We start from the raw sequence: 15,710 nt of genomic DNA, 5'->3' as shown, positions 1-15,710 counted from the left end.
GTGGAAAACGTCGGATGGCTAGAGATCTGTTGATCTCCCTGTTCTTCTTCCTCTCTTTTCCTTTCCTTTCTTTTTCCCTTTTCTCTCTCTTTTTTTTTTTTGTAATCTTAAATATCTAAGAGGGTGAGTGACCCCCCCCGAGGGCTGGAGAAGGAGAGTTTCCTCCTTTGAGGACTCTCTCTCTTTTCTTTTTCTAAAATTTCAAAAACTCTCATATTTGACTTTTTTCAAAGTTTTCAATTTTTTTAAAAGTTTTTCTAAAACCTATTTTCGCCTTCTTAGGCATGTACAAGAACTCTTTTAAAAAGTCCTAGTCATCCAAATAATTAAAATTCAGAATTGAATGAAATTAATTAATTATTTAGTATTAAATAATTAATAATTATCTAGAAGTTTCCAAAAATAGCCAAATTAACTTGAGAGACTTAACTTTATTTAACTTCAATTTAAAACTTTTAATGAATTTAAAGCTATGGGTTTGGATCTGGATTCAGATCCAAGATCCAAATCCATCTCCAAAAATCCAAATGGGTTTTTGACTGGACCAAACCCAGATTAATATGGGTCTTGGATAGAGTTCAGATCCATATTAATTCAGATTAAATCCATTGGATCCAGTCGGATCCAAAACCAGGATCCGAATCGACAAACTGTGCCTTTTTCAAAAAAATGTGATTTCTGGGCCAACTGGAACTCAAATTCAGAAAAGTAACATATCGTTGTGCTCATCATTCTGAGACGCATCCAACAATATATAATATGAATATAAAATTCTGAATTTTGCCCGAAAATAACCCAAATTTTGCTTGAATTTAAAGGCAAAAAATAAAACTCTTTTCTACATTTTAAGTGGCTCGTTTAGACCTAGTTGAGGAGACTTGGGCCAAGCCGAGACTCAAAAGCATTGGTCTAATATCGAGGTTCAAACGATTTTTCTTTTATACTTAGCCAATTTTTTAACAAAATCATAAAATGACTAAGTGCGAAAATACGCGACATTACAGAATTGCCTCAAGAGTATTTAGATCCTCTGGGTCGACTATGCAAGTTGAGGAGAGCCATATATGGGTTCAAACATGCACCTTGTGCATGGTTTGAGAAATTTAATAGTGCAGTAGAATTTCTTAGATTTGAGTAGAATTATCATGATCATGCCTTGTTTGTGTCCTCCTTCGATTATGGAAAGTGCATATTACTCTTGTATGATGATGATATGGTTATTACAGGTGATGTGCAAAAAATATTTTATGTGCATGAAGAAACTGGCAGTCTGGCTGGCATATTTTAGTTGAAAGACTTGGGAAATCTTAAATATTTCCTAGGCTTAAAAGTTGCATATTCAGAGAGAGGTCTCTATTTGTCATAACTTTAATATGCAACAAATCTCGTAGTGAAGTCTACTTTGGCAGATGACTCCAAGGGAACTGCTATTTCGATGGAGGCAAATGTTAAATTGAGGGCTACAGATGAGGAAAGGCTTGAGGATTGTGTGTTATACATGCAACTTGTGGGTAACTCAATATACTTGACCATCATTAGACCTGACATCACATATACAGTCCATCCTATTAGCCAGTTTATGAGTATACCCACTTCAATTCATCTCGCAGCGGTACTTAGAATCATTCGATATGTGAGAGATACTATGCACTTTGGGATGTTCTTTTCAGCTTTATCCTCCATAGATATTAGAGCATTTTGTGATTTGGATTTTGGAGGATCGACTAGAGATCATGTCTCAACCACCAGATTTTGTGTTTTCCTTGGGAGCCCTTTGATATCTTGGAAGATCAAGACATGTGTTACTTTATCCACAACTGAGGTTGAGTACAAAGCCATGTCGTGGGTTACTGCAGAAACCTTTTGGATATGATGGCTTTTGAGAGAGCTTGGTGTCGAAGTATGTGGGCTATGTCACATGGGTGCGGGTGCGGGGGTGCGGCACTTTCAAAAAACTTGGGTGCGGGGGTACGGCAAAAATATAAAAAATTATATATATATATATATATATATATATATATATATATATAAAGTCCAAAAGTTGGGAATAAATGACCTTGGGTGCATTGACCGCACCCAGGGTCAGGTTGACTGCACTGGGTGCCGCACCCATACGTGTACCCACGTCGCGCCGCGTCGACGCGGGTGCGGTACCTAGTTGGTCGAGTCCCTATGACAGTATGTGGGAGAACCTCCCTGTATTATGACAACATGAGTGTCATTCATAGTGCTAAAAAATCAGAATTTCATGAGAGAACAAAGCACATTGAGATCAATTGTTACTTTACTAGGAGGGCTTATAAAAATGAAATCATTTCGTTAAAGCATGTGTGCTCAAAAGAGAAAATTGTCAATGTGTTTACAAAGAGTTTAGCTCCTTCACACTTTGAGCCCTTCCTTTCCAAACTTGGGATGATTCCTCTAGCATCATCTCGAGTTTGAAGGGTAGTGTTGAGAACTGTAAGTCTTGTAATATACTTGTGTACCATATGTATTGTTCGTTTTATGCCATACTCTTCTCTCTTGTATATAGATTATTTATAAGGGGCATTTTTGTATTTTAGTAGGAAGTTAGAGAGAACAATTTTTGTCTTATACCGAAACCAAAAAGAGGGTCGTCCCTTTAAGATGTATTCTTTCTCATTTGGCAAGTTAATGAAGTTCTTGTTATTCCTCTCCCTTCTCTCTTCTTCCTCATTGTAGTTACTCTAATGTTTGCATTTGTGATAGCCTCACCTCCACTACCACTGCCATAACCCCTGTCCTCACTTTGTGATTTTTGAAAAATCATCAACTTTAGAAAGACTGAGCTGAAATCAATTAGTTGGTTCAGGGGATTTACTTTCAAATTACATAAATAAAAGGAAATGATTAACTTTTGAACATTTAAAACAAAAACTATAAATCATATCGGGGATTGAAACCCCCCTCACAATCTCCGTGGTGGCCTCCCCGGACCACAAGTGAACAAAAAGTTGGATCTACATTGGATCTCACTTGAATCACTCCATCTATCCTCCTGAGGAGAAGTTTGGTTTCAAACTCTGGTTCAAACCGGAGTACGCCATGCTAATGTGCCTTGGATGATCCACATCTTCGAGTTAGGTGCTGATGAGCGCATTGAACTATCCATGTGGCTGAGAGCCCTCACAGCCCAGGCACAACAATGCAATTATAAGGGGCATGCTCTACCACTGAGCCTTTCATGCCAGGTAAGGAAAGGTGTCGCGCCCCATATGCCCAACCGTGGCACGTGCGTGCCATGGCATAGTTAGATCACCTTTTTCGCTTCTTTAGCCCTGTACAACCTTTACCTAAAGCCCTGTGTGGCTCAACGGGCCATTATGGCCTTGTAAATAGCTTAGGGTGAAACGTGGTGCCACGAGCTCTGTGCCAACATGTGCTCATGCTGCCCCCCATGGCTAGGGGGAACCCTCTTGAAATTTTTATGGTTCTCCTGGTGTTTTTGGGGTTCCTCCTATCCTTGGGGGGGGCTAACACCCATAACTCCTTTAGAGCGGAACTCGTTCGTAGATAGAGCTCCCATCGAAGGCCCACTCTCTAAGACCGTCCCACCTCACATTGCTCCACAATGAGTCTTCGTGCCACCTTCGTGCCGTGCCGCTTGGCCAACTTATGAATACAAGTTGAATTCTTGGACATTGTGCCTCCGCCCCTTTCGGTTTCCTTGCTCAGTGCCTTGCTGCATCACTTGTGTGCTTGCTTGTGTTGCCTGCAGGTTGTTCGCGCTCTTTGGTGATGGCCTGTCACACTGCTTGCCTTTGTGGCATTGCGTGTGGTCGTCCCTCCCGGGTTGTTGCTTGCCCACGAGCCTCTAGTCTCATTGGGCCTCCCAGGTGCTGAGAGCACTGGTTGGGCATTCGCTCCTACGCGGTGGCCTTCGATAGTTGCCTCCCACATGTTACTTTCGCTCCTTGATGCCTTCTCTCGAAGCTCCGCCTCGGGTTGCTCTAGTGTGTCGTTTCCGCCTCACAGGCTTGCCTAGTTCGCATCCTAGGCATTACACGGTCCTCAGAAAAAAGGCTTTGATAATTCAATTGCTTACATTAACTAATTTATCAAAACTATAATCATATGTCACACAGACTTGCCTTAGAGGATGTTGCACCTACATTGACGCGGCGTAACCTGGGTGAGGGTGCGGCAAATATGAAATTTTGCCGCATTGGGTGCGGTCAACCCACACCCAGGATTATGTTTGTCCAAAATGTACTCGGTCAATTTTGATCGAGTCCATTTTGGTCCAAAATAAAAAAAAAGTGGGGGGGTGGGGTGGGGTGGTATTAGGGTACGATCCTCCCAGCTTCCTTACTCCTCTCCCTCCCTGACCGATTGCTCCTCCTCCTCTTTCGATGGCGGCGACGATGACGACGACCACATGTACCTCTCTCTCCTCCTCTATTTCTTCTTTCTTTTCCTCCTCCCTCCGCCGCCACCTCCCTTCTCCCTTCTTCTCCTTCCTCCTCCCCTCGTTGGCGCAAGAGCTAAACCCCAGCCTGCTGTTGAACCTGGACTTGGGTTCGGCTCTGGTGAACTCGGGCCTGGGTTCACTAGAGGTCCAGAGCCAAACCCAAGCCTGGGTTCACCATAATCGAACCTAGGCCTACTGGTGAACCCAACATGATGAATTGATGATATATGATAATTGTTTTTATTTCATTAGTATTAACTTAAATTGCTAAAAATTATATATATATATATATATATATATACACACACACACACACACACACTCCCCACACCCAAGTTTTTTTAAATTGCCGCATCCGCACTTGCACCTATGTGACATAGCTATAATCTCATTATCAAGAAACTAATTTTTAAAGTCTAAATCTAATTACAGAAATATGTGGCTAATGTTTACTTAATTGACCCTAATGGTAAAAACTATAACTAATGATGCATACAATTAACTTAAGCTAACCCAATGCTAATTATTAAAAGTTTAAAACTCTAATTACTTACAAAACTAATTTTTATGAGATTCTAATTATTAAAACTGCAATTAATAACTTACCTAGAATCGCGAGCTTTGAAGGTCACCCTCGTGCCTCCTCTCCGTAGCCCCTCCTCTTCCTCTCTCTCCTTTTCATCCCCTCTTGGGTCACCCCTTAGGGGTATTTATAGAGGGGCTAAGGCGACAAAAAATGGTAGGTAGGTAGGTTGGGAGGGGGGTGAAATTACAATTTCATCCTTGGCCTTCTTACTTATTTACATGTAAGTCCCTAATCTTATTTCTTATTTACCCCCCTATTTGAATCCATTAAAAATATCTAAAAATTCAAATTCTCAAGGTATAAAAAGTCAACTTCAAGCTTTCAGTGCAAATTTCAGAATTTTCCTGTTGGGTTAAAAATTGCGCCTCTTGAAATCTTAAGTATTTCTTTGGTCCTATATTTTTAAAAATTCTCTTTTTATATAATATTACTTTGTGTCAAAAGCTTGGGAGAAAATGTTTCATAATTTAATTGTCAAAAATATTTTCCTGTTATGGGCACCTTTCACTGCACTTGGACAGATAAAGACCTAGGTTTGAATTTAATATAAATCGCTATATTTGAAGTAAAATTAAAGCATATAACTGAGGGAAATAGGGTAGGGTATTCCATTCACCTCCTCTTTAAAGAAATTTAGTCCTCTAAATTTCATGTACCTTGGAATACATGAGTATTTTCCTTTCATTCTTTATCATGACACTTCCTAGCCCTTTGCATGAAGCTTCACTATAAACTTCAAATCCTCTAATTCCAGCTCAAATAGTCAAACTAGGTGTTTTAACTAACTGAATCAAAACTTCGTTCACATTCTTTATATCCATAAAAGTTTCATATTCTTCTGTATTAACTATGTCTTGCAATACGAGAGAATATTCTATATAAATCTTCTATGATAGACTACTTATCTTAGGAAGCTTCTAGCTCCAGTCACCTTGCTTTGGCTCTCCTTATTTGGCTATAACCTCTACCTTGGAAGGATCTACTGATATACAATCTTTATAAATCACAAACTAAAAATATTATATGTTTTAACCAAAATGCGCACAATCCTTGGATGCTCTTTATATTCCTATTATTGAGAGTAAAAATGATGTCATCGATAAATACAATAACAAATTTATCCAAGTATGTCTTAAAAGCTATGTCACAGGGATTCGGCTAGCAGGGTGCCGCACCCGCGTCGACGCGACTCGACGCGGGTGCGGCACCGGGTGCGGTCAACCCGATCCTGGGTGCGTTGACCGCACCCAGGATCATTTAGGTCCATTTTTTTTAAAAAAAAATTTTGCCCAAATAGGCTGCGAATTTTTTTTTTTAAAATTATGCTGTCAGCAGTTGTTCTGTCAGCTGCTGACAGCTGCAACAACTGTCTGTCAGCTGCTGACAGCAGCTGTCTGTCAGTTGCTATTGGCAGCTGACAGCTGCGAAATTTGAAAAAACCCGCATGTTCCCCCGACCCCCTTTATATATATATTTACATTTTTGCCCCTGCCGCACCCCCGCACCCGGGTTTTTTGGAAGTTCCGAATCCCCGCACCCGCACCCGCACCCGCGCCCGCACCCATGTGACATAGCTTAAAAGTTGTAAGAGGTTTTGTTTGTAACTGAGAGGTCCTCTTATAGCTGGCTGTAGTTATTCTTTGGTCTAGCTGTAGTCTTATCTCACATTTGTCATTCAATTTGTTTGACCATATGATTATGATGATGGACTTGAGTTGTAGTGATGTATAGAGAATGATATTTTTTTTTTCAATAAATTGTTTCGAAATGTAAATGAAAGTGGACAACAATTTGGTACTTAACATGATCTTATATAAGAGGTATGGATGCGGATCTCTATGTTTTGCAGGCTTATGTTATAGTTCAATAAAATTATGCTCACTGTGAAATCATTATTATGTGACCATGCAATTTGATATTGAAAGTACTATGATACATATTGTAATGGACAACCTTTAAATTTTCATATGCTATGTCCTCTGTAGGAGATGGACTACCGAGCAGAAGCAAGGAATGGTCAAAAGTTCAGGTATAGGGACATGAATGTAGACTCCATTATAATTTTTGCATTTATATTTTCATTTTAGAAGGTTTTTCTAGAATTAGTCCAGTTAAAAATGATTTTTGTTGCATGTCTTGTTTGGATAACTTCAGAAAAGTTTCCCTTTTTCTTTTCTTGGCTTGCAAAACTTTACACGTATATGTGTAGGGAGAGAGTTAGTTCATGTGAACTAGAATTATGCCAAGACTTGTGAGAACATGATTCTTGAATTAAACATCATTAATTTTACAATGTTCACAGAGTAGCTGGGAGTCCTTGCAAACATGTGCTCATCTAGGAGTAGAACATGGAATTTGTTGTGATAGTGGCTTGAGGCTTATTACTGATGGAAAAGGTCACTGCAACATAATGATATGTGCCATGCCTAATCCCTCTATTACAGACACACTAATTTCAGCTTTGACTTTCTGTTACTAAAATCCCTTCAACTTGATCTGAGTTTTACTGACAAACCAATAGGAGGGCCAAGAATTTATTGAAATTGAGAAGTTAAACTCTGTTATCTTCATGACCTCTGCATAAGATGGATAATCTCCCTTGAAACTAAAGCAAGGGGAAGACCCAATAATTTATCCATGTTAATGATGTATAAATGAACACTTATAAAAAAAAAATGAAACACAGGAAGGGAAACTGAGGGAGATGCCCATAAGAGCGCTATATGTACATGAAGAGATGGAAGAAGTAACTCACCAGAGATAATGAGGTGGGCACTAGGAGAAGGTTGTGCACTAGATGTGTAGTAAGAAAATTGTGCACAATTAGGAACACAGATGTACTAGCAGAAGAGTGACACACTACTGTAGAAAAATGCACCTAGAGGAATGTGTACTTGCAAGGAGAAGGGTTATCAAGACTAGAGCATCTTCTGCAGCCTTTGTTACTTAAAACGAGGCAAGTGTGAAAAATGAGAGTTTAGAAATGTAAAGAAATTTAGAAACTGTCTTTTTCATTTTTGAGAAAATGTTTGGATATTATGTGTTTTCTAAAGTTTTCTTGCTACTTCTGGAACAAAAAATTCAATTTGGAACATTAGAATTTTGAACAAATTGTAATTTTTCAAAAATTGTTGGCAGCATCTTGGAATTCAAGAAAATTCCCTTGGGTTATAATAGAACCTTTTTAGTAAATTTATTCAGTATTTTTAACATCGGATTGGAGTAAGAATAAAAATGTGTTCTTGTTCTGTGATTTGATTTATGTAATGAAAATTTGTTGCTTTGGCTTCATGTATGTTATTGTCACTCTACTTTCCTTGTAATTGATTTTATTGCACAAAGCCTTAATATTGTCCTCATGAACTTCATGTGTTCTCCAGAGAATTGTATGGGAGACTGCAAGATGTTGTGGTACCAATCATGTACTTGGATCTATGTAGTCGTCAAGTTCTTATCATGGAGTGGGTTGAGGTATGCCTTGTTAATATGCTTGACCATAACATTCCATATGTACAACAGGCATCAAGGGAGTTAAATACTTTTTGTTTTGTGCAGGGTAAAAAACTATCAGGAGTAAAGGATCTTTACCTCATTGAGGTTCAAAAATGACTACAATTCCCTTATCCATTTTCATATTGTATGATGCCTTAGTTTGTTAATTGTAGATATATGTATATTGGAACAGGTTGGGGTCTATTCTTCTTTAACTCAGCTTCTGGAATATGGATTTTATCATGCTGATCCACATCCTGGAAATCTTTTACGTACTTCAGAAGGGAAGCTGGCATACTTGGGTATTTCATAATAATTGGTATCAATTTTGCATAGCTACTTGAAAAAATAGCATTTTAAGTAAATTGAGTTGTCTATTTCCTTGGGGATTTGTTCATTTTGGATCCAAGAATGTTCTTACACGGATTGGTATAGGTTCATACTCAATTTTGGTTACAAGTCTGTTGTAAAATGGATTGATACTGGTCATGGGTTGCATATCTTTATAAATATATGCTGCAATCATGCTGTATGTCACATAGGTAAGGGTGCTGGTGGGGATACATAGGGTAACACCACAAGAGTTTCTCAAAGTATGGGTATGGTATGTCTGTATATATGTTTTTTTAAAAAAAAAGTGTGCATGTATGCATGCATATAAATAAATAAAAATATAAATAAATAACTATAAAAAAATAAAAATAAAAATAAAAATTATATATATATATATATATATATATATATATATATATATATATATATATACACACACACACAGAGAAGGGCATAATAGTGGATGCCCTTCCGTTGAACGAATGTTGGACATGCCCAGTGCGTTCGATTTCATTTTTTTTTCGTTTTAGGGTTGTTAGTCCTGGACCGCCACTAAAGACCTGGGCGGAAAATCCACCTTTAGTGGTGGCCGAGAACCACCGCTAAAGGTTTTTTTTTGTGTGTAAAATCAGCGCCCACCGCTGATCGCACGGGCACGTCTGCTAACAATGGACGACTTATGTCGTCCACTGTTACACCCTACTCTCTCTCTCTCTCTATATATATAATGATCCTGCATAACAGGTAATGAGTTGGGTCTGGATCAAGATGGGTGCGAAACTCGTCTGAATCATAGTTACCAGTAAGCAAAATGGACACGGGAAGCAATGCCTGAAGTGGAGGTGGGGAAGCAAGTGTTAAAAAAGTAGTATGAAGCATGAAGCGGGATTTGTTTTGCAAGCGATTGTGAAAGTGTGTGAGAAGCGAAAGAGCAAACATGAAGGAAACAAGTGGGAAGTGAGTGAGAAGTGAGGAAGAAACTTGGAGAAAATGAAAAAATAAATAATAACATGAAAAACACAAAAAACAAAGGGGAAGCAAGGGGGAAACGAGTGGAACACAAATGGTAAACAAAAGGGACGTGAGAGGAAAGCAATTTGAGAAGTGAGTGCTTCACACAAGTGGGAAGCAAGTTTCCCTCACACTATCTCTTTTTGGGGAAGCATGGTGCTTCCTGCTTTGGAAGCCAACTTCCCCAAGGGGAAAGTGCTTCTGGTAACTACGGTCTGACCTGTACCCATGAAGTACTAGTACAAATATCCATGTCGAATAGTATTGCTGCTATGACACCCTTCCATAAGTACCCATTTTACATAGAGCATGCCAGAATAAGAACAATCTGATCGAAGTGCATGAGTGAAAACATTAGCAACACCTTGCATTGATATCATGAAAGATTAAAGATAAAGGTATCGCATTATTTAAACCAAACTTCAAAACTCAGAAACCACCTGGCAGAGTTAGTACACATTGCAAATGATTAAAGATGACAAGCAAACCCTTTTCTCCACTTTATGTTGTGAATGTGTACTTTAAAAATTGCGTGCATGACAATGTTTGCACTGGTAGTACTAGGTGATAGTGCTGGGAAGTGGGAACTGTATCTTCAAGTCATTGTCCCTTTTGGTTCGCACAACCAAAAAATTATTCCAAAGATCTCCAGGAAATGTCTTGGAAAGAGGCGAGGGAACCAAACCAGTTGGCAGGAAATTTGGAGTGTTTGAAAGCAGAGTACAAGAGCCACTGTGGGGAATCAGGAACTTTTGAATGCATACAATATATAGTATGTAAATAAGACATAAGTTTGTTCAAAATTGGTTGGGTTTTCTATTTGTAGTATAGAAATATGCAACACATGCACATGCTATAGCATGCTGTGATATCCTTCTCTTGAAATATTTTCTATGGACATACTACCCAAACACATTACCATGAAAAGTACCTGAATGTATATGCTAACGATTCTCTCTCTCTCTCTCTCTCTCTGTAATTTTGATCGGATTACAGGAGCAGGTTTTGATACAGAACAGGGGTTAATATCTGTTTGCATAAAAGAAAAATCAGTATTTTTACACTTTTAGTAAAATATCATATGATATATTTGCAGACAGGATTGTCTTGTAAAAAATTGGCTTCCATTCTTTCCATTTTTTTTTCTTGTTCGTCATTTTATCTGGATTATACCATATTCGTTTTAAGCTATTATTCCTCAATCTCATAGTCCTTGAGAAAAATACGTGGTTGTATGTAATTATGGTCATGTATGGTGTTTTGAATGCTGTAATAAAGCTTTAATTATTTCTTGTGGAGGAGTTGTACTCATGTTGCTTTTTTCGTCATGTACAAGGGTAACACCCTTATCGTTATTATGTTTTTTCATCTCCATCCTGTCTTGTCTGCAATCTCAGCATCTTTCTTCTCTTGAATGACAATAAAATACATTTCCTTCATTATTAGATTTTGGAATGATGGGTGAATTTAGACAAGAGCTACGTGACGGATTTATTGAAGCTTGTCTGCATCTCGTGAGTCGAGATTTTGATGCATTGGCTAACGATTTTGTGACACTTGGGTAAGTGGACATCTTGTTTTTTTTGAATTTTTTTGGTCAGTGATTATAAATATAATATGGTAAAGAAGAATGATTTTATTATCTTGGTAATAGTGTGTTAATGGTTCACTTACAATTTTTCTTTCTAGGCTTCTTCCTCCAACTGCAAAAAAGAGTGATGTAACCACTGCATTAACGGGTACATGCCATTAAAAACTTTGGTAGTGTCTGGATGTAGTAAATTTCTGTTAATAAATATAGGACATATTGTATGTTTGAACTGTTTATTCTTTCTTAAACTCTATTTAAGTAACTTAAACAAAAATAAAGAAAACCACTCCAGCTCTTATATGCTTGTGGAAGGTGTTTTTTTGGGTGTTGTATGTTATGCTCTCTTAAAATTGTGATATCTTCATTAAATTCAATTCAGCTTGGTTTAATAATCGTTTCAAGGATGAAAACTGAGGTGAACTGACAAGAAACGGTTTAGGTTGATCCATGGGTCGAACCAGTGTTGAAATGAGGGCTATTTCCATAGTCATTGACTATCTCTAGTGTAGATTGGCCCTTTTATGTCTATGGTGTTTTTGAAATGTTGTAAAGGCATTATTGTCTTAACGCTTAAAAGTCTTTAAACCCTTAATAAAAGAAGAGAGGTCATGTGTTGAGACTCTTTTCCCGTTTACTTTTTCCTCTTGGTTTCTCTTCTCCCTTCTCCTTTCTCCTCTCTTCATTTTTCTTGTGTTTGCAAGGATAAAGAGCACATGCCTAGTCTGAATATGGTATCAGAGCTTACACCTAAGTAGTTGCCATACTGGTGTCACTTGGTTAACCTGGGTGGGACCCAAATAAGATCTGTTAGGGGTTCAGTAGTATAGCATTTCAGTAGCTTTTTGAAGATTTTTTGAAGATTTATAGTAGCTGTTTGGTGAGTGTTCCAGATTTTCAAAATATTTTTCTTTTGCCTACTTTGAATCTTGTGTAGATGTTCTATGCTGTGATTTCAGCCGATCTGCAAAAGATTGTTGGTTGGAATAGGTGTGTTTTGACCCTAAAGACACTATTATATTTGTGGATTTTGTTGTTGGGTGGATTTGCAGATATTGGGTGGAAGTTTTGAGTGTAGAGGAGGTGGCAATAAGCTTGGTTGTTGTAGAAGTTGGTGTGGAGCACCAAGAAATGGAAGTAGGACGAGGGGTGGACATCGGTTGGGCCGGGCTAGATTTGGGGCCCAAAAAAGCCCGACATGCCAGAATTACATACAAGACAGTTGCCTCTAAGGGCTACAAGAATGCACAAACACAAAGAGACCACTTATGGGTCAATTACAATCTCAAAAAGAGATACACAAGCATAAGCAAAAAAGGGTCACTTATGGACCTAATACAATCTCACAATAGAGAAATCACACACAAGCACCTTTAGAGACCAACAACATAAAAATATAAGATGTGTTTCATTCACAAAATGTTTAGAGAAGTATAACTTTACAAAGGGGAATAACACCCTTTAAATAGACAAAGAAAGCCACAAGGGGCTAGTCCAACTAGTCATCGCCACTACCAGGCTGTCCGAATTACATATGTGAAATGACCAAAATACCCCAGAGGGGAATTTTTGTTTACATACAGAAATATATATATATATATATATATATATATATATATATGTGTGTGTGTGTGTGTGTGTGTGTGTGTGTGTGTGTGTGTGTGTGTGTTAACAAAGACCGCTGAGAGCCCGACCCAACAGGGGCTTGGTTTGACTTCTTTCGGGTTCGTGTCATGGAGTCTCGCCCGGTACCCATTGCTAGGGCCCTATTGGGCGGGTTGGGTCGAGAGAGAGAGGTTTTGGCCATGCTTGCATTGTGCAACTCCCACCCACTATCTAGTACCACCATCTCTGACTTTCCCCATTGCCTATGAGTTTCTACAATGGGAGAAACTTGGTGGAGAGAGAGAGAGGTGGGCATAAATGCATAGTAAAAGAAAAAAATAATTTCTATGACAATAAACTATACTAGCAAGTGCAAAAAAATTAAGGAACTACAAAGTGTCATATTCATAATTAGGAACCTTTGTTGAAACTAAACATGTTTTCTTGTTCGTGATCAAAGTGACTCCAACTCTAGAAGTCCAATGAAGTCTAGAAAGAGAAGGGCCAAATTCAGCTGGGCCAACTATAAGAAACCTAGATAATCCCATTGCTCTTTGCCTGGTATCCCTTATGCAGTTTTGTATCCTATCGTCATGTACTTTCAATGCCATTTTAGCCCCATTCTAAGGACTATAGAACACGCCATGGATATTCCTCAATGGAAGGAGGCTATGATCTATGAAATGCATGCTCTTCTGAGGAACCAGACATGGGACCTTATCACTCTACCTCCTGGAAAGAAGGTGGTGGATTGTAAATGGGTGTACACTCAAGTTTAAGGCAGACAGGACCATAGATAGGTACAAAGTTCATTTAGTGGCCAAGGGATATACACAAACTTATGGGATTGACTATCAGCAAACACTTGCTCTAGTAGCCAAGAATCAAGATGTACTCTATAGAAGTAATGATAGCTTTGGCATTTCACAAGTCATGGCCACTATACCAGTTTGATGTGAAGAATGCATGCCTCCATGCTGACCTATAGGAAGAAGTATACATGGCTCTACCTTTTGGTTTCTCTCCAAGTGCAGAAAAAAATCTAGTTTGCAAGCTAGATAAGGCTATTTATGGGCTAAAGAAATCACCTTGTGCATGGTTTGATAAGTTCAACAAAGCTATGATGGAGTTTGGGTACAAGAAGAACTGCCTTTACTCACACTATTCATAAAAAATGGGGAACATCTGAGCATTGATATAGTCTACATGGATGTCATAGTTGTATTAGGTGGTAATGATAGAAATATCTAAGCTGAAACAATATCTAGAGATATTTAATATCAAAGGCCTAGAAAAGTTGACTTTTTTTGGGAATTGAAGTACTGCAATTGTCTAAAGGGTTGGTTCTCTCTCAGAGGAAGTATGTGATAGACCTTCTAAAAGAAACAGGTATCTTGGAAAGCAAGCCTATCAACACCCCGATGTAAGTAAACCATAGACTATGTAAGAATGAAGATAGCTCATGTGAAGACAAAATCCGGTGCCAGAGACTATTGTGGAAAGTTTATTTATCTCACCATCACTAGACTAGATTTTGCCTATGCAGTGAGCATAATGAGAAGGCATATGCATGCTCTTAGCTAGTCTCATTTGCAAGGAGTGATCCGGTGTTAAGATACCTCAAAGGGAACCCAATAAAAGGGATTCTATATGCAAATCATAATCATTGCAGGGTAGAAATATTCACAGATGCTGATTTGGTAGGCTGTTTGAAGGATTGGAGATCTATTGCCAGATTATTTTGCATTTGTAGGAGGAAACTTGGTGTTGTGGAAGAGTAAAAAGCAAGATATCGTTTCATGTTTAAATGCCAATCAGATTATAGGACAATGGCATTGAGAGCATGTAAAGAAATATGGATAAATTTTGTTCGACAAGAAATTAGTATAAGTATGGATTATCCTATGTTGTTTCACTATGACAACAAGTATGCTATTCAAATTTCCACAAATCCATCTATCATGAGAGAATACAACACATAGGAGTGGATTGTCACCTCGTTAGCGAGAAGATTGAAGATAAGACCAATGTTGTACGTATCGTACAATACATATCGTTACTATGAGGAATATCGATATGCTATGAGTGTGTATCGTACAATATAGGTCCATATCGTACGATATAGGTCCATATCGTACGATACAGGTCCGTATCGTACATTACAGAGTGTATCATACATACTTAAAAAGGGGTTGAATCATAATTTTCAGTTTTGAGTTTTAACGACCTCTTGAGGGCTGACTCCCTCATTTGTATAGAAGCCATTACTGATGTATCCACATACCTCAGGACTAGTGAGAACAATTTGGGGGCGTATTTTTGCGCAACGAAGAGGGCTTTTGCGGTTTGCTAAAGTAAAAATGAATTTCTACAAATTTTCCACTCAAAGAAGTGGGTTAATGTAAAAAATCTTTATTATGAGTAAAATTACAAAGTTACCCTCTAAAAAAATTCTGCCTCGAAGGGCGATGCCCCTTGCAACCTCTCGCCAACTTACTGCGAAGTTGGATCCGCAAAAATTAGAGATTTATATCAAGGTAGAAATCAGGCTCCACGTTCCTCCAACAAAGATGACATAAGATGATCCAATATGGTAATGAGACACTCAAGTAATGAGTGAAAACCGATTGAAAATCGAGTGCAACTATTGCCATAATATTTTT

At 38.3% G+C, this 15,710-nt stretch overlaps 1 protein-coding gene across 2 annotated transcripts in view; it reads left to right on the top strand.

Annotated features, from left to right (window-relative positions):
* LOC149812036 (Protein kinase superfamily protein) overlaps positions 1–15,710 on the top strand; it is a 110,046-nt gene that overhangs the window by 42,919 nt on the left and 51,417 nt on the right. For both annotated transcript variants that reach the window (XM_089993160.1, XM_089993161.1), the window contains exons 7-12: positions 7,004–7,047; positions 8,399–8,489; positions 8,574–8,615; positions 8,704–8,812; positions 11,301–11,415; positions 11,544–11,593. In XM_089993160.1, the coding sequence (XP_089849286.1) occupies positions 7,004–7,047; positions 8,399–8,489; positions 8,574–8,615; positions 8,704–8,812; positions 11,301–11,415; positions 11,544–11,593 (451 nt within the window). The remainder of the gene's footprint in view (positions 1–7,003; positions 7,048–8,398; positions 8,490–8,573; positions 8,616–8,703; positions 8,813–11,300; positions 11,416–11,543; positions 11,594–15,710) is intronic.

Source organism: Nuphar pumila, chromosome 17 (genome assembly GCF_984573655.1).
Source record: "Nuphar pumila chromosome 17, dmNupPumi1.hap1.1, whole genome shotgun sequence".
NCBI lineage: Eukaryota > Viridiplantae > Streptophyta > Magnoliopsida > Nymphaeales > Nymphaeaceae > Nuphar > Nuphar pumila.
This window is presented reverse-complemented; position numbering and strand designations above follow the sequence as displayed.